Source organism: Anomaloglossus baeobatrachus, chromosome 1 (genome assembly GCF_048569485.1).
Source record: "Anomaloglossus baeobatrachus isolate aAnoBae1 chromosome 1, aAnoBae1.hap1, whole genome shotgun sequence".
In the NCBI taxonomy this organism is placed as follows: Eukaryota; Metazoa; Chordata; class Amphibia; order Anura; family Aromobatidae; genus Anomaloglossus; species Anomaloglossus baeobatrachus.
In genome coordinates this window covers 902,656,848-902,676,058 of record NC_134353.1, presented here as the reverse complement: position 1 = coordinate 902,676,058, position 19,211 = coordinate 902,656,848, and the positions used below count along the sequence as shown (strand labels likewise).

Here is a 19,211-nt window from a genome sequence, read left to right as displayed (position 1 = left end):
AGTTTTGTAACAGTTGGACAGCATTGACACAGAAGGTTATTGTAGGTTATCAGATCAGAATGCAGGGTTGGACACATTGTATCACTGGATGGAGCACAGACGATACATTGAGTTCCTAAACTACAAGCTCCAGAAAATCTGTCCAAAAGCGGTTTTCCAGTCTAGTAAATTATACTACTTTTTCAGTCTTCGTCATTTTTTTTTTCTCGACATTGCGGGGGAGATTTTCATTATACAGACATTCATCATTTGCAATTTTTTAAAATGTTGCTACTTTTTTTGTGCAAGGTTATTGCGTGGTACAAAATCTGTTTTCTTTTTTGCACAGCTGAAGACTAACATACAACATTTTAAAGGTTATTGTGCCAAATAAATCTGATGGTTGAGACTCCTAACAGCAGAACATGTCTTTAGCCTAAAGGGGTTGTTCCCTACTGATCGGCATCCATCTCGCCGGCTTCAGACGAATCCGAACATCAAGAGGAAATCAGAGCTGCGGATGTTTGATACATCCGAAAGCGGGGAGAGAGAAGCCGGTGGTGATGGGGCGCAGGGATCAAATGACAAAACAACTTCTCGAGAGCCCTGGGAGTGTGAGTACTGACACCACAGGAACGGCGCCATCATTGGAGTTGAGTGTAAGTGTCTTTATTTTAATGGGGGCAAACACTCAGATTGAGAAGGCGTTGCCCAAGTAGTGGACAACCCCTTTAAGCTCTTCACAACGTCTTGTCCCTGTCTTTTATGCGGGACCGCGCACTGAGCCCATATCTTTCCCTACACATGCCGGCTGATCTGATCAGCCGACATATGCGTCTAACAGCCGTGGGTGGATCGGAGATGCACCCACCGCTGTTAACTAGTTAAATCCCACTGGCAGGGACCATGCCGTTCCCGTCCTCATCAATGGCCCCATGATATGATCATGGGCCGCCGATGGGTTGTCATGATATCCGGGGTTCATAAGATGACCCCCGTCATTGTCATAATGTACTTCCTGTGAACGCCGGCTGCGAGCAACATTCATAGGAATTTTATTATCGCACAGTTCCGCAGGATGCAGCCGGTCCCCTGGGATGTCTGTCCACTGTGCCAGTGCACTTTTTAGGTGCTGGGCAGCCCGCCTGATCTAATAGAAGGGCGTGATCAATAGGCTTTGCCTGGACACTGTGCATTGCACGTATCTGTGTGACTGACGCCCTATATTGGATCCTATTAGTGTGCAGTTTTATGCCGGCAACCTCCCCCTCCTGACATATTAGGCTGTGGGTGGTTGTATTATAGGCATTCTGCACCTGTGAAATTCCAACCTTTATGATGGGGGGCCGTATGCATCTTGCATGTGCTTTTGCCATTATTTTTTTGGCTGGTGGCTTTATTTTTGGTGAGTTTTTTTCTGGCTCTTGGTAGGAGAGGAAAAGACGAAAGAAAAAAAAACAAACAAAAAACAGAATATTGTCAGTTGGTGAAGGGGTTAAAGGGAACCTGTCAGGTCCAATATGCACCCAGAACCACGAGCAGTCCTTGGTGCATATTGCTAATCCCTGCCTGACCATCCCTGTATAAAATAGCATAGATAAAGGGATCTTTAGAAAAAGTATTTCTAAAGATTCTTTATAATATGCTAATGAGGCCAAGGACTAGCCACAAGGGCGTTAGTTCCCTCGACTAGTCTGCCCTCTTAGCATGGTAGCACAGGGGAATACTAACACGCTACTCAATGCAGTATCAGTGCGTACCTCTGTCCACTGTCTCCGCTGTTTAGAAGTCCTTGGTACTTCCGGTCATGCACACTAGACCTCGCTGAAGCCGGGATGCATACACCCGGCTTCATACTGCACATGACCGAAAGTACCGAGAACGTCTGAACAGTGGAGACAGTGGACACATGTACACACGTCACCACTGGTGATGCATTGAGTAGTATGTTAGCACGTCCCTGTGGGCATGCTACCATGCTAAGAGGGCAGACTAGTCGGGGGAAGTAACGCCCTTACGACTAGTCCCTGAGCTCATTTGCATATTATAAAGAATCTTTAGAAATACTTTTTCTAAAGACCTCTCTGCTCGTGGTTCTGGGTGCATATTGCACCTGACAGGTTCACTTTAAAGTGAAAAATAAAAATAAAAAAATAAAAAATAGAAAAACATAGAAGAAATAATAATTGTTGATTAACCTCTTAACGACCCATGACATACTGGGTACCTCATGGTGACCTGGTACTTAACGACCCATGACGTACCCTACTGGTCATACGTCATGGCGAAATCGCGGCCCTGGAACCTCGGTGGCTGCGATCGGTGAGCAAAAACCTTAGATTCGGGGAGGAGGGGACCTCTGCCTGACCTCAGGAGGGGTGGTGTCTCCCCCCCGGACCTACAGAGGCTGTGATCGGCTGACGAACGACGCTCCGCCAATCAGAGCCACTGTGATATTTCAGCCATTGAAAATGGCTGAAACATTGAAATCCAGCCATGATCAGTGCAGCTATAGCCCTGATCACTGGCAGGAGCTGGGTGACCTCTGCTTCACCCGCCCCCAGCTCTGATTGGAGAGATCGGCCTTGTGACCAATCTCTCCAATCACCTTGGATCTGGGCCGGTGACCGCTCCCCTCAGCTTCACTTCATCCGTGAAAGGTAAGGAGAGTGATCCCTGCAAGTGCCATTTGGTAAGTGCCCCCGATCCACCGCGGTTCCTGATCAGCCCCCGATCCACCGCTGCCCCGCCACTGCCCCCTTTCAGCCACTGCCCCCTTTCAGCTGCACCGCCCCCGATCCACCGGCGCTACTGCCTCCGATCTGCCACAGCCCTCTTCCATTTGCTGCCCCTCTGCATCCACCACCGCTCTCCCCATCAGCCGCTGCCCCCTGCATCTGCCACCGCTCTCCCCATCAGCCGCTGCCCCCTGCATCTGCCACCGCTCTCCCCATCAGCCGCTGCCCCCTGCATCTGCCACCGCTCTCCCCATCAGTCGCTGCCCCCTTCATACGCCACCGCTCTCCCCATCAGCCGCTGCCCCCCTTCATACGCCACCGCTCTCCCTATCAGCCGCTGCCCCCCTTCATACGCCACCGCTCTCCCTATCCGTCGCTGCCCCCCTTATGTTATTTTCATTTATGTTACAATGTTAAAACTAAAAAATAAACAAGAAACTTAGCATTCATTGGGGGCAGTTCTAGGGAAAGCAGGGGTGGGACTTTGAATTTCACCATTCTATGCCCCACCCCTGCTTTTCCTAGGACTGCCCCCAAGGAACGTTAAGTTTTTTCATTATTTTTCAGAAGTTTTCCCCACTTAACATTATAACACAAATTAAAATAACAAACTGTATAGTAGCGAGGGATGGTTTATTGACTGCGACAGACCAACTTCAAGCCATAACAGTGATCTTAATACATCATTTCACCATTGGTATAATTCATTTTTTGCTGTGCTCAGAAATGCCATGCTGGTGGGGCCATTGTGCTGTCAGTGTTCGAATGGCACACATGAATACAGAAGTACTATGTTGTGTTGTGTTTTATTAACAATCCCCACCACCACCTAATATAAGGAATAAAAGGAAACCTATCAGAAAAAAAATTACTACTGAAAATAGTGTTTTTGCTGTATATGACCTAGTGCAACAGTTAAAATGATACCTGTCTGTCACGTTAGGTACCTGATAGTACCAGGCGAACGGCGGAAGGGAAGGCAAACCCTGTGTTTAGAGAGAGGGAAGATGGAGACTCCTGGCTAAACCTACTGCTGGTCCCTGGGGTCCCTCACCACCCTAGATAGGTTCCACACCCATACGCCATGCCGGATACCTGACCCTAGGTATCCCTAGTGCTGGGCCCTAAATAGGGAACGGATGGGATGAGCTCTTCGTCGACCCCACTAAAGACTATAGAAGACATAAGGAGGAAAAGCATGAACTACTTATCATTAAATAACTCAGGTAGAAGTTCAGCAGAGTTTTCAGCAACACTACCACAGAGGAGTACAAGCCACCTGCTTGCAACCTCGGCTTGAAGGAACTGAAAAATATCACCAGCACCAGTCCAAAGACGGAAGGGAGTATTTAAACTCCAAGGGAATACAGATAATCAACAGTTCAAAAGGGGAGAGATGAATCCAGTAGGAAAGCTACCTATACCAATGAATGCTGACAGCAGGAACAATGGAAAGTCAGGGAGCATTCTGCGCAGCCAAACACTGTGACCTTCTATGGCCAAAAACCACATGACCGTCTGTCACACGTGACACTGTCTTGTAGTAATCCAATGTTATAGTGCTGAGAAGCAGATGCTTTGACCACACATGCAAATTAGCTCGGAAGTGCACTGGAGGCGTGTTAGTGCACTCAAAGTCTGTGGACACCCCCCCAATGCACTTCCAGGCTAATTTGCATGTGGCTTCAAAGCTCGATTTCTCAGCACTGGTACACAGGATTACTACATGACAGGCGTCATTTTAATTGCTGTACTGGGAACTATACAGCCGCACCAATAGTTTCAGAAGTAAAATCATCCTGACAAGTTCTCTTTAAACAACTCACACACTCCTCATGTGCCTAAATCCTCCAGCCCTGCTCAGGATGTCCTCTCTCGCTGTGCTCCTTCTACAGCCCCACAGGGGGACAGACGTGTGCAGGGAGGACAATGCGGGCCCGGTCTCCTCCTTCCGCACACCCACATTTCGTACATCTTGTCTCAGGGATAATGTGTTATTAAACCACCCACCCTAATAGCAGCGAGCGCTCACCCCCGGGCAAGAAGGTGTTTCAGCACCTGCTAATATCTGAGCAGCCAGACACATACAAAGCACGAAATCCCAGCTATGTTTATTCAAACCTGGGCGAGAAGATTACTACACGCGCCCCTCGCCCTCAGGGAGTGTCAATTACTCAGAATCACTCCAGGTACACGATCACTGCGGCTCCAGAATCACCTGCACTCACCGTCAGGTGTCCACTCACCGGACCAGCACCCCCATCACCCAGTGTCCACTCACCGGACCAGCACCCCCATCACCCAGTGCACCCCATTATCTCACTACTGTCATCTATATAACACTGTTATCATCATCTGTGTAACACTATGATAAGTATATAACTATCCCCCAACTCACTATTACACTTGTGAAGCCCCGCTAGTATGTGTCGGTGCAGTACCTTCAGGGACTCCACGTGGATGGAACAGTCTGGTCACAGGTAGGAAACCTTCTTTTAGGATTGTCGTGACGCCACTCTCAGTATTGCGGTCAGCGGGGACCGCCACTGCAGATTAAGGGATGCCTGGGGCTGATGGTGGGTGCAGTCAGTATATTAGCCCCCTGAGAGTGAGGCAAGCCCCAGGCCCCGGTGTATGTGTGTGGGACCACAGGTCGCAGAATGACTCAAACACAGTCCAAGAAGTCTTTCAACGTGTTTACTCACTGTTTGGAGGTCACGGTGAGATGCCCGGGCGACACTGTGATAACCAGGTGGAACCAGGAATTCCAGGAGGCCGTTCTGAGGGTAGCTGTCCACTCGCCTTCCTTGCACTCTTTCTGTTTTAGGAGGATCCTTTGCTTGAAGCCTGGTAGGACCCCTCCAGGGAAGCTGTTACCACCCTGCTCCCCTCTCTCTGGCTCGTCTGCCGGCAGCGTGGCCTTGGTGGGATGGCTTCTGGCCCTGTCCCCTTATGGGCCTGGTGATTGCTGCTTGGCTCAAGCTCTGTGTAGTCGTGGTGAGGGCATGAAGTACCCCCCCCCCACCTGTAGGTTAAGCAGCTCTGGATGATCTGCTGCCTGTACTGGGGACCTAGTTCCCCTTGTGTGCTCGGATACCGGGATCTCCGTACTCAGCCACCCTTCTCTCTGGATGATTTTCAGGCCGACCCACGGTACTCCTTTCTCCCCCGCTTTCAGCTACTGCACTCCTCAGGACCTGTCTGACACGAGAGCTCCTCTGCTCCCTTCCACACACTTCAACTTCTTCCTCTAGACTCCTTCTACCTCTCTCACTTCCTCTCTGCCCTGCTTCCTAGCAACCAGCCTCTGAACACACCCCCAGCTGGGAATTGAAAGTTAACCCCTTCTGGCTACCCAAGGGTCCCCTCTGGTGATGTGGGAAGCCTGGTCACTATATGTTTGTGTGTGCACCTCATCTTGGCCTTTGGAGATTACCTGGAAGCATTGTTCCCGCATGGGTGCAATACTCTGTGGTGCCTGACCAAGTCAGGGGCGCCACATTCCCCCTTAGTTATCATCAGCACGTCCTCGGGCTGCAAAGACAAGAGAAAGGAAAAGGTAAATACAAACTTTTCCCACACAGGGGCAATTATTTACATTTAAACATGCCAGGTACCATTCCGCCACCAACCACCCACATGTCCGAACCCCACCCAAAAACCTCCAGGAGGTAGGTCGCCGGTCCTTTTGGTGACCAGGGCTGGGCCATCACATTCCCCAGACCTTTCCTCCAATCTTCCTCTCCTGAGGAGAGTGGTGTAAGGTAGGCCCCATAAACAGGCGTACCCGCTTCCGAGTGTTGGAGGGCAGGCCCCATAAACAGGCGTGCCCACTTGTTGGTGCAGAGCCATGCCCCTCAACAGGCAGACTCTGGGGTTGATACCAAGGAGGCAACTTTTTACAATGCAAAGTTTGTGGTTAAAGCCAGTTCATAACCAGTGGTCTAACATTTTAAGGAGGTCTCACAATAGTCCTTGTGGGCACATTTCGCTTAAACGTTACTTAACTGTAAACAGGTTAAACATTACATTTCATACCGTCACTTTGAACTAAACTGTACTTTCTCTATAGCGTAATGGGAGCTGACCAAAGTTGCTGCGGGTTGATCTACGCAGTACTATACTGTCATCTGTCTGAGGTTGTGTCCTCCCACCCGATGTATGTGTCTCAATGTGAATAATAGGTGTGCTAGGTATTGATGCCAGTGCATGGTCTTCTGCTTCAGCTACATTTGGCTCTTCCAGGTTCTGAACAGGTTCTTCTGGGTCTCTTACTTCTCCAGATTGAGGGAATGTAATAACCGGAATAACTACTGCTCCATTGTATTGAGGCCAACTTGCTGGAAAATCTCCAAGTACAGTATGGATCATCTTTTCTTTTGGTTCTTGAACTGGCAAAGGGTTGGGACTTTCTTCAGGGATTCTTAGTTGTTCAGGACATTTCTTTAGGCGATCTCTAGAAACGACAGCTGTTGTTTTTCCTCCATCCTTGCTGATACGGCATGTTTTTTCATTGCTAAGCGTCGATGGTAACACAGTATAGGGTTCTTCTTCCCAGTGATTGTCAAGTTTATGATGTCTTCTCTTTCTCTTGAGAACTATATCTCCTGGCATCAAAGGAACAGCAGGTGCTTTTCGATTGTAGGCCTTTTCTTGTTTCTCACGCTGCTGAGTCAGGCTTCGCTCCACACACTCTTGTACTTTCTTGTATTGGGCTTGGCGGTTGGAATCCCAATCAGCACCTTGTAGATGGTCTTCAGGGGTCTCAACTCCCATTTCCAGATCTACTGGCAATCTCCCTGGTCTGGCCCTCATCAGGTATGCCGGTGTGCAGTTCGTGGAACTCACAGGGATGTTGTTATACATGTCCACTAGATCGGGCAGTTTTTCCGGCCACTGACTTCGTTCTTCTAGTGGGAGCGTCTTCAGAAGGTCGAGAATGATGTGGTTCATCTTCTCACACATGCCATTGGTCTGGGGATGGTAAGGCGTAGTACGGATCTTCTGGCAGCCGTATAGGTTACAAAACTCCTTAAACACTTCAGCTTCAAAGGCTGGTCCTTGGTCAGTGAGCACTTGATCTGGATAGCCATGTGGTCGACAGAAGTGTGTCTGGCTGCAGTTTGACCTGTCAAGTCTTGACTGGTACTACCACCAGGAATCTGGAGTAGTGGTCAACCATAGTGAGAGCGTAGTTGTAGCCTTGTCTGCTGGGTGCCAACTTTACATGGTCTAGGGCCACGATCTCCAGGGGCCGTTTAGTTTGGATTGGCTGGAGTGGTGCTCTCTGGCTGTGCTGGTCTTTTCTTCTAAGATTGCAGGGCCCGCAGTTTCGACACCACTTCTCTAGGGCAGATCTCATGCCTACCCAGTAGAATCTTACTTTCAGTAGGGCCTCCAGTTTCTTCCAACCAAAGTGGCCTGCACCATTGTGATAGGCTTCTAGCACCATCCTCGTATCCTTCTGTGGTACAATCACTTGCCACACCTTCTCATGCGTCCTCGGGTCAATGATGCTCCTGTAAAGTTTGTCTTGATAGATGAATAATCGACCCCTCTCCTTCCATAGGTACTGTGCCTCAGGTGGGGCTCCTTTGTCAAGGCTGGCGCCCGGCTGGCTGATCAGTTTCTTTACCAAGCCTACCGCTGGATCATTTTCCTGGGTCTCCTTCCAGTTGTAGTGAGGTAGTGGGTTCAGGGTCACCTCTTGGCGGTGGGCACGCGACTGCCGACACTGTTTTGCTCCATGGCGATGGAACGCTGGCAGCTCAATCTCTTCAAGATCATCTACATCTTCACCCTCGTCTGCTAGGTGAGGCATCCTGGACAGAGCATCTGCGTTGCCGTTCTTGCGGCCAGCTCGATACTTGACAGTAAAGTCATAATTCGCCAGTCGGGCTACCCAACGCTGCTCCATGGCACCCAATTTAGCAGTATCCAAGTGGGTCAGGGGGTTGTTGTCCGTGAAGACAGTGAATTTGGTGGCTGCCAGGTAGTGCTTGAACCGCTCTGTGATAGCCCATACCATGGCCAGGAACTCTAGCTTGAATGAGCTATAATTCTCTGGGTTTCTTTCAGTAGGCCTGAGCTTCCTGCTGGCGTAAGCAATCACACGCTCTTTGCCTCCCTGCACCTGTGAAAGCACTGCTCCCAGTCCCACATTACTGGCATCGGTGTACAGTACGAATGGCAGACCGTAGTCAGGGTAGGCTAGGATCTCTTCACCCGTCAAGGCCCCTTTCATTTGTCTGAAGGAGTGTTCTTCTGCTTCTCCCCAGTGAAATGGCGGGCCGGAGATCTTTCCTCTCTTCTTTGGGTGGCCTACCAGGAGCTCTTGCAAAGGCGCTGCCATTTTCGTGTAGCCCTTGATGAACCTTCTGTAGTAGCCTACCAAGCCAAGGAACTGACGTACCTCCCGGACGGTAGTAGGTGTGGGCCATTCCTGGATGACTGTGACCTTCTCTGGGTCCGGTGCTACTCCTTCTGCACTGACCACGTGACCTAGGTACTGGACCTTTGGCTTCAGTAGATGGCACTTGGATGGTTTCAGCTTCATTCCATATCGGGATAGTGCTTCAAAGACTTCAGCCAGGTGTTTCAGGTGGTCCTCGTAGGTCTTGGAGTACACGATGACATCATCCAGGTAGAGCAGGACGGTTTCAAAGTTGAGGTGCCCTAGGCAGCATTACATAAGCCTCTGGAAGGTCCCGGGGGCATTGCAGAGTCCAAATGGCATGCTGTTGAACTCACAGAGGCCCATTGGGGTGGTGAAGGCCGTCTTCTCCCGATCTTCCTCTGCTACAGATACTTGCCAGTAGCCACTAGTAAGATCTAGGGTAGAAAAGTAGTTAGAGGTTTTCAAGGCAGCGAGGGATTCCTCTATCCTTGGCAAAGGGTAGGCATCCTTGTGTGTTATCTGATTTATCCGTCTGTAATCCACACACATCCTCATCGTGCCATCCTTCTTTCTTACCAGGACCAGGGGAGCCGCCCAGGGGCTACAACTGTCCCTTATGACGCCTGCCTCCTTCATGTCTTTCAGGATGTCCTTTGTGCGCTGGTAATGGGCTGGTGGAATAGGCCTATGTCTTTCCTTAATGGGAGGATGACTGCCTGTGGGTATGTGATGTTGCACCCCTTTGATCCTACCAAAGTCTAGTGGGTTCTTACTAAAGACCTGCTCGTATTCCTGCACGACCCTGTAAACCCCATGTTTCTGGTAGTCGGGTGTAGAGTCAGTCCCCACGTGTAGTTTCTGGCACCAATCTTCTAACTGCTTTTGGGAGGTCTCACCCTCTTTTGAGTCAGCTTGTGTCAGGGGACCTACAGGTGTTATGGCGTCATCTGAGCATGTAAACAGTTTGGCTATGGTAGCGTACCTTGGTAGTCTGGCTTCCTCCTCCCCACAGTTCAACACTCGTACAGGCACTCGTCCCTTGTGTACATCAACTACCCCCCTGGCTGTCAGAATCGTGGGCCAGTGGTCTGAATGAGTGGGCTCTAGTACAGCCTGGTAATCTTGTCCTCTGAGACCTACCGCTGCTCTACACCACATCATCATTTCACTACGTGAGGGTATCACAATGGGGTTAGCATCCATCACCCGTACACTACCAATCTCACCGCCAGTCTGTTTTACCTGTTGCTTCCTCAGAATGATTCGGATCTCCTTTTGCAAGGCTCTTTGCGACCTGCCCTCAGCACCTTCAACAATCTGGTGAAGCAACAACAACACTTCCCCTAGGCAATTTTCTATGACATTAGTGCCTAAAATCATTTGCGGGTTCCTTTCTCTAATATCAGTGTCCACAACAATCAGTCCTTGTCCCTTCATTTCCTGCCTTCCCACCTTTATGGTTACCTCTTTGACCCCGATCTGGTCTATAGGTTGTCCGTTGGCAGCATAGATGGTGAGGGAGGGGTCCGGTGGTCGGAGATCGTCGTCCGACCAAAACCTACGATAAAGGACATACGGGATCGTGGTGACCTGAGAGCCGGTGTCCAATAATGCCGGGGTAGGGATCCGGTCCAGGACAATGGACAGGACAGGACGTCCACCCACGTACTGATCACAGCAGCGACCTGGGCCTGATCTTCTTAATCCTGAGGACTGGCCCCCGGCCCCAGGTTTGGCTCGTTTAAAGGACAGGCCCTTGCATAGTGTCCTGCCTCCTGGCAACGACGACAGATGGGTTGTCCAGATGAGTCATAGCGATCACTGCTCCTGCCTCGGGTTGGGGGACCTCTTCTCCTCCGCATCCAAGGGACGTCCTCTGGGTTGTCAGCTAGCAGGATCCGATGAGGGACTTTGGTTTCTGAGGGCAACTGCATTGCTTTCAGGATTTGTGCGACGTCCTTAGTGAGCTGTTGCACCTGGGAGGATAGTGTATTTATGGTCTCTGCTGGCGCGTTGAGTCCTTTTGCAGTTATTAGGGTCTGCGAGGAGGATTCCGCTCCTGCAGCCGTGGAACTGGCAGGCCATGCTGGTGCGACGGGGTCTGTGTCCACAGGAGGTTGGAGTGCTTTCACTGCCCTGTCTTTCAGAATGGCAAAGTCCACGTCAGGGTGTTCCAGGGACCACAGCTTCATCTGCTTCCCATCCTCAGGAGAGCGCAGGCCCCGCAAGAATTGTTCCTTCATCATCCGGTTTCCTTCCTGATCACTGACAGGGTCCACCAGCTTGAGAGCCCGTAGTGCAGCCTGCAGCCTGAGGGCATAGGCTCTTATGCTATCTTGGGGCTTCTGCCGGCAGTTATAGAAGTCCGTCCTCAGCTCTCCCTCTGTGCGGTGTTCAAAAGCAGCTGCTAGTTTGGCAAAGATGGTCTCAACAGAGCCCCGGTCATCATTGGTCCAGGACTCAGCCTCCAATTCTGCTGCTTCAGTCAATTGTCCCAGCACCACAGCGGCCCTCTGCTTACCAGTCATCGCGTGCATGTCTAGCAGGGTGTTGATCTTCTTCTTAAACCCGGTCAGCGTGTCTATTTTACCGGCGTATTGGGGCAGCCATTGCGCTCCTGGGACATACAGCAAGGACACTGGCATTATGGGGGAGATTTCAGCCGGCGCGGCTGCGACCGCGGCACCGGCACCAGGCGCTGCTGCGTCCAGCGCGACGGGGGCTGGCATCGCTTGGGCTGCGTCGCCCTGACCAGGGGCATTACCTCCTGCAGCGTCCATTTTTCTTCAAAAATCTCCGCGCCCCCTTTCCACTTCCTGGGTCAGAACGCTCTCCGAATTGTGGGGGTTCTGGGGCGGCCACACCTCTTCGTGGGCGGTGCTCTTCTCCCTCGCGCGGGCTGCAGCGCGCGCTTTTGAAGATGGCAATATGGCGGCGGTTCAATTTTTGCGGTCGGACCTCTGAGGCACACGGTCACCTGTCTGAACAGGTCTAGTCCAAATCCTGTTCGTGACGCCAGAAGTTGTGAAGCCCCGCTAGTATGTGTCGGTGCAGTACCTTCAGGGACTCCACGTGGATGGAACAGTCTGGTCACAGGTAGGGAACCTTCTTTTAGGATTGTCGTGACGCCACTCTCAGTATTGCGGTCAGCGGGGACCGCCACTGCAGATTAAGGGATGCCTGGGGCTGATGGTGGGTGCAGTCAGTATATTAGCCCCCTGAGAGTGAGGCAAGCCCCAGGCCCCGGTGTATGTGTGTGGGACCACAGGTCGCAGAATGACTCAAACACAGTCCAAGAAGTCTTTCAACGTGTTTACTCACTGTTTGGAGGTCACGGTGAGATGCCCGGGCGACACTGTGATAACCAGGTGGAACCAGGAATTCCAGGAGGCCGTTCTGAGGGTAGCTGTCCACTCGCCTTCCTTGCACTCTTTCTGTTTTAGGAGGATCCTTTGCTTGAAGCGTGGTAGGACCCCTCCAGGGAAGCTGTTACGACCCTGCTCCCCTCTCTCTGGCTCGTCTGCCGGCAGCGTGGCCTTGGTGGGATGGCTTCTGGCCCTGTCCCCTTATGGGCCTGGTGATTGCTGCTTGGCTCAAGCTCTGTGTAGTCGTGGTGAGGGCATGAAGTACCCCCCCCCCCCACCTGTAGGTTAAGCAGCTCTGGATGATCTGCTGCCTGTACTGGGGACCTAGTTCCCCTTGTGTGCTCGGATACCGGGATCTCCGTACTCAGCCACCCTTCTCTCTGGATGATTTTCAGGCCAACCCACGGTACTCCTTTCTCCCCCGCTTTCAGCTACTGCACTCCTCAGGACCTGTCTGACACGAGAGCTCCTCTGCTCCCTTCCACACACTTCAACTTCTTCCTCTAGACTCCTTCTACCTCTCTCACTTCCTCTCTGCCCTGCTTCCTAGCAACCAGCCTCTGAACACACCCCCAGCTGGGAATTGAAAGTTAACCCCTTCTGGCTACCCAAGGGTCCCCTCTGGTGATGTGGGAAGCCTGGTCACTATATGTTTGTGTGTGCACCTCATCTTGGCCTTTGGAGATTACCTGGAAGCATTGTTCCCGCATGGGTGCAATACTCTGTGGTGCCTGACCAAGTCAGGGGCGCCACACACTATCCACCCTTATAACATCATACACCCTCATCACCCAGTGTCCACTCACCGGACCATCACCCCCATCACCCAGTGTACCCCATTATCTGACTACTGTCATCTATATAACACTGTTATCATCATCTGTGTAACACTACTAGATAACTATCGCCCAACTCACTATTACACTATCCACCCTTATAACATCATACACCCTCATCACCCAGTGTCCACTCACCGGACCAGCACCCCCATCACCCAGTGCACCCCATTATCTCACTACTGTCATCTATATACCACTGTTATCATCATCTGTGTAACACTATGATAAGTATATAACTATCCCCCAACTCACTATTACACTATCCACCCTTATAACATCATACACCCTCATCACCCAGTGTCCACTCACCGGACCATCACCCCCATCACCCAGTGCACCCCATTATCTGACTACTGTCATCTATATACCACTGTTATCATCAACTGTATAACATTACTAGATAACTATCCCCCAACTCACTATCACCCTCACTATTACACTATCCACCCTTATAACATCATACACCCTCATCACCCAGTGTCCACTCACCGGACCATCACCCCCATCACCCAGTGCACCCCATTATCTGACTACTGACATCTATATACCACTGTTATCATCATCTGTGTAACACTATGATAAGTATATAACTATCCCCCAACTCACTATCACCCTCACTATTACACTATCCACCCTTATAACATCATACACCCTCTTCTCAAAATGATCACCTATAGATTGTACCCTCTACTGCCCTTATTATATATATTACATCATACCCCCCATGATCCATATTATCCCCCTTATTGTATAACACCACTACTCTCCTTATCCCCCTTATTATACGATACCCCTACTCTCCTTATTATCCCCCTTATTTTTTTTTATACCCCCACTTTCCATATTATTCCCCTTATTATATAATACCCCTACTTTCCTTATTATCCCCCTTATTATATAATATTCCTACTCTCCTTATTATCTCCCTTATTATATCATACCCCTATCCTTCTTACTATCACCCTTATTATATAATATCTACCCTTATTATATAATACCCTACTCTCCTTATTATCCCCTTATTGTACACTAACCCCACTCTCCTTATTATCCCTCTTATATAATATCTCCACTCTCCTTATTATCCCCCTTATTGTATAATACCCCTACTCTCCTTATTATACCCCTTATCATATAATAACCCCACTCTCCTTATTATCCCCCTTATTATATAATACCCCCACTTTCCTTATTATCCCCCTTATTATATAATAACACCACTCTCTTTATTATCACCCTTATTATAAAATACCCTACTCTCCATATTATCCCCCTTATTATATAATACCTCTACTCTTGTTACTATTACCCTTATTATATAATCTCTACCCTTATTATATAATGTATCTTCTCTCCTTATTATCACCCATTATATAATACCCTTACTTTCCTTATTATCACCTTTATTATATAATCACCCCACTCTCCTTATTATCACCCTTGGTACAGAATACTCCTAATCTCCATATTATACCCCTTATTATATAATATGTACCCTTATTACATAATATCTCATCTCTCCTTATTATCCCCCTTATTATATAATACCTCTACCCTTCTTACTATTACCCTTATTATATAATATCTCATCTCTCCTTATTATCGCCCTTTCTATAGATTTCCCTTACTCTCCATATTATCACTCTTACTATATTAAGCCCACACTCTACAGAGTATCATCCGTGTGTGTGTGTGTGTGTGTGTGTGTGTGTGTATATATATATATAAAACCCTTTCACTCTCTGCATTAATCACTTTTGTAACACTATTACCACCTTTACACTATTATAATTCTCATCTGAACACAATAACTGTCTTTACCATCTTTCCAATTTTCAGTATCACCCTTTCCTTTTCTATTGCCTTTATTATCATTCACATCATCCTCTATGTCATTATTACCCCCATTATATCCTCACTATCCTTTAAAAAAAAAATCTCAAAAATCACAAATAGATTTATTTTTTTTCCTAGGTATTGTTCCCATTATTGCTCCGTTGTTTTGTGTCTATTGCTTCATTGTGGCTGTTTTTTTCCCGCTGTAAGAGGAGAATGACGTCTTATGTTATCACTCAACTACAGAATTAATCAGAACAGATTAAAAACAATAAAAGCCCAACATTATGTCCCCCTAAACTCTTCACCTTGGTGTCCTGCACTGGTTATTACATGGCATAAGGACTGGAGCCATAAAACCTGTTTCTACCTTATTAATAAAAGTTGTAGTCGACTGCAAAAAAATAGTTTACACTCCACCCATTATTGTGATGGTTCATTTCCAAGCTATGGAAGTGAAAGGTGAAGGTGCTCTCAACGGGGAAGACCAATCCCAATATTACATATCCTGCTGGAGAGAAAGAGAATAGCCAGGAAAGAGATCCCCTCCCGTCATTTATGCCCACACCTCTCATCTGTCCCATTGTATGTCTATATATGCGCGTATGTACATACGTCTCATTCACTCCATTTTTGTACTTTTTCTGTCTTTTGCTTCCTTTTGGGTGTAAGCGGCAATAAAAGTAATGCAATAATCCTCGGCTATTTATTACGTTGTGAATCAGTCTGGCTGTGTCAGCAGTTCCAGCGCTGTGGTATAGGGAAGCAGCATGGCAGACAGCCCCACAGATATAGGACGGGGTTATTATTATTATTTTTTTTTAAGAGCCTGTCACTTGATCTCGATCCATGGCGACTTGATGGATGAATGCACTGTAGGAAGATCAATCCTGCATAGCCTAGATAGGTCCACCAGGGTCTTTTCCTCCTAGATAGGTCCACCAGGGTCTTTTCCTCCTAGATAGGTCCACCAGGGTGTTTTCCTCCTAGATAGGTCCACCAGGGTCTTCTCCTCCTAGATAGGTCCACCAGTGACTTCTCCTCCTAGATAGGTCCACCAGGGTCTTTTCCTCCTAGATAGGTCCACCAGGGTCTTCTCCTCCTAGATAGGTCCACCAGGGTCTTCTCCTCCTAGATAGGTCCACCAGGGTCTTTTCCTCCTAGATAGGTCCACCAGGGTCTTTTCCTCCTAGATAGGTCCACCAGGGTCTTCTCCTCCTAGATAGGTCCACCAGTGACTTCTCCTCCTAGATAGGTCCACCAGGGTCTTTTCCTCCTAGATAGGTCCACCAGGGTCTTCTCCTCCTAGATAGGTCCACCAGGGTCTTCTCCTCCTAGATAGGTCCACCAGGGTCTTTTCCTCCTAGATAGGTCCACCAGGGTCTTTTCCTCCTAGATAGGTCCACCAGGGTCTTTTACTCCTAGATAGGTCCACCTGGGTCTTTTCCTCCTAGATAGGTCCACCAGGGTCTTTTCCTCCTAGATAGGTCCACCAGGGTCTTTTCCTCCTAGATAGGTCCACCAGGGTCTTTTCCTCCTAGATAGGTCCACCAGGGTCTTTTCCTAGATAGGTCCACCAGGGTCTTCTCCTCCTAGATAGGTCCACCAGGGTCTTCTCCTCCTAGATAGGTCTACCAGGGTCTTCTCCTCCTAGATAGGTCCACCAGGGTCTTTTCCTCCTAGATAGGTCCACCAGGGTCTTCTCCTCCTAGATATGTCCACCAGGGTCTTCTCCTCCTAGATAGGTCCACCAGGGTCTTTTCCTCCTAGATAGGTCCACCAGGGTCTTCTCCTCCTAGATAGGTCCACCAGGGTCTTCTCCTCCTAGATAGGTCCACCAGGTCTTTTCCTCCTAGATAGGTCCACCAGGGTCTTTTCCTCCTAGATAGGTCCACCAGGGTCTTTTCCTCCTAGATAGGTCCACCAGGGTCTTCTCCTCCTAGATAGGTCCACCAGGGTCTTCTCCTCCTAGATAGGTCTACCAGGGTCTTTTCCTTCTAGATAGGTCCACCAGGGTCTTCTCCTCCTAGATAGGTCCACCAGGGTCTTCTCCTCCTAGATAGGTCCACCATGGTCTTCTCCTAGATAGGTCCACCAGGGTCGTCTCCTCCTAGATAGGTCCACCAGGGTCTTTTCCTCCTAGATAGGTCCACCAGGGTCTTCTCCTCCTAGATAGGTCCACCAGGGTCTTCTCCTCCTAGATAGGTCTACCAGGGTCTTCTCCTCCTAGATAGGTCCACCAGGGTCTTTTCCTCCTAGATAGGTCCACCAGGGTCTTCTCCTCCTAGATAAGTCCACCAGGGTCTTCTCCTCCTAGATAGGTCCACCAGGGTCTTTTCCTCCTAGATAGGTCCACCAGGGTCTTCTCCTCCTAGATAGGTCCACCAGGGTCTTCTCCTCCTAGATAGGTCCACCAGGTCTTTTCCTCCTAGATAGGTCCACCAGGGTCTTTTCCTCCTAGATAGGTCCACCAGGGTCTTTTCCTCCTAGATAGGTCCATCAGGGTCTTCTCCTCCTAGATAGGTCCACCAGGGTCTTCTCCTCCTAGATAGGTCTACCAGGGTCTTTTCCTTCTAGATAGGTCCACCAGGGTCTTCTCCTCCTAGATAGGTCCACCAGGGTCTTCTCCTCCTAGATAGGTCCACCATGGTCTTCTCCTCCTAGATAGGTCCACCAGGGTCTTCTCCTCCTAGATAGGTCCACCAGGATCTTCTTCGCATTTTCTTGATTGTATCAAGACATCAGAATGCTAGTCTTACTCTTCGCCTTGTTCCTTCTGTTCTTCCGACCATGATGTCTTTCTCCAGTGTCTCCTCTCTTTGTACAATATATCCAAAATAGAAAAGTTGTAGCTTGGTGATCCTTGCTTCGAGTGACATGTCTGGCTTGATTCAACAGGAAGTGAGTGGTGTACGCAGCAATCACTTCCTGTTGATTAACTTATCTGGTCTGAAGGCAGGGAGAAGGAAGCCGATTGTATGCGGGGCTCACGTGACGTCACAACCCTATGTGAGCCCCAGGAACCGCAATCATGGCCACCGCTAGAAGGGCACCAGTACAGGAGGTGAGTATTATTATTATTATTATTTATTATTATAGCGCCATTTATTCCATGGCGCTTTACAAGTGAAAGAGGGTATACGTACAACAATCATTAACAGTACAAAACAGACTGGTATAGTAGGAGAGAGGACCCTGCCCGCGAGGGCTCCCAGTCTACAGGAGGAGAGAGGACCCTGCCCGCGAGGGCTCACAGTCTACAGGAGGAGAGAGGACCCTGCCCGCGAGGGCTCACAGTCTACAGGGGATGGGTGAGGGTACAATAGGTGGGGACAGAGCTGGTTGCGCAGTGCTGTACTGGACTGAGGGCTATTGTAGGTTGTAGGCTTGTTGGAAGAGGTGGGTCTTGAGGTTCCTCTTGAAGCATATGCTGAGTATATGCTTTATTATTTTACCTGGGGGGAAACGTGGAATCAGAAGGAGTTAACCAAGCAGTAGACATCCCCTTTGAGTCCCTATTACATTGCACATTATACCCTCAGGACTCGTTATCATCCCCTTTCTAATTTTCTTGATTGGTGCAATATCTGTTCTGATTTGCCGCAGTCTAAGGAAGGAGTCAGCAAGGTGCCAGTATTACGGCCAGGCCAGCAGCTTTGTGAGGACGTCTCTATGGTGGCTGACCACCAAGACAGCACAGAAAGTGTCTTCTTAAACTCCCCCCCACCCCGATAACCCCCCACGGTACACCCGAACCCAAATATATGCATACTTGACAATATAATTCTGCACTCTGTTCAGGTGCCCACCGACTACCCCCGTCCCAAAATAAACCAAGATTTGGGACGAGCCCGGGAGATACTATTTCAGCTGCAGCCCACTCTGGGTGGGTTCGCTTCCTTTCTAAAATAAAATTCAGACCATTTCCCGACCGCAACATCTCCAAGAGCTTAGAGCAGAATGGAAAAAAGTCAGATAAACACATGGTGATAACTCTGCCCGTCACACAAGTATCAGCAGTCATGGCTCTGCCCACCAGGATGTGTATACAGATGTG

General features: G+C 49.2%; 1 protein-coding gene across 4 annotated transcripts in view; it reads right to left on the bottom strand.

The window, feature by feature from the left end:
* The window catches only part of ZBTB7C (zinc finger and BTB domain containing 7C), a 288,510-nt gene that overhangs the window by 62,983 nt on the left and 206,316 nt on the right, over positions 1 to 19,211 (bottom strand). The window contains exon 1 of one of the 4 annotated variants that reach the window (XM_075327277.1): positions 4,544 to 4,582. The exons of the other annotated variants lie outside the window; for them this stretch is intronic. Within the exon in view, the coding sequence (XP_075183392.1) occupies positions 4,544 to 4,554 (11 nt within the window). The 5' untranslated portion in view covers positions 4,555 to 4,582. Of the gene's footprint in view, positions 1 to 4,543; positions 4,583 to 19,211 lie in introns of those variants that run through there. 4 annotated transcript variants of the gene reach the window in all.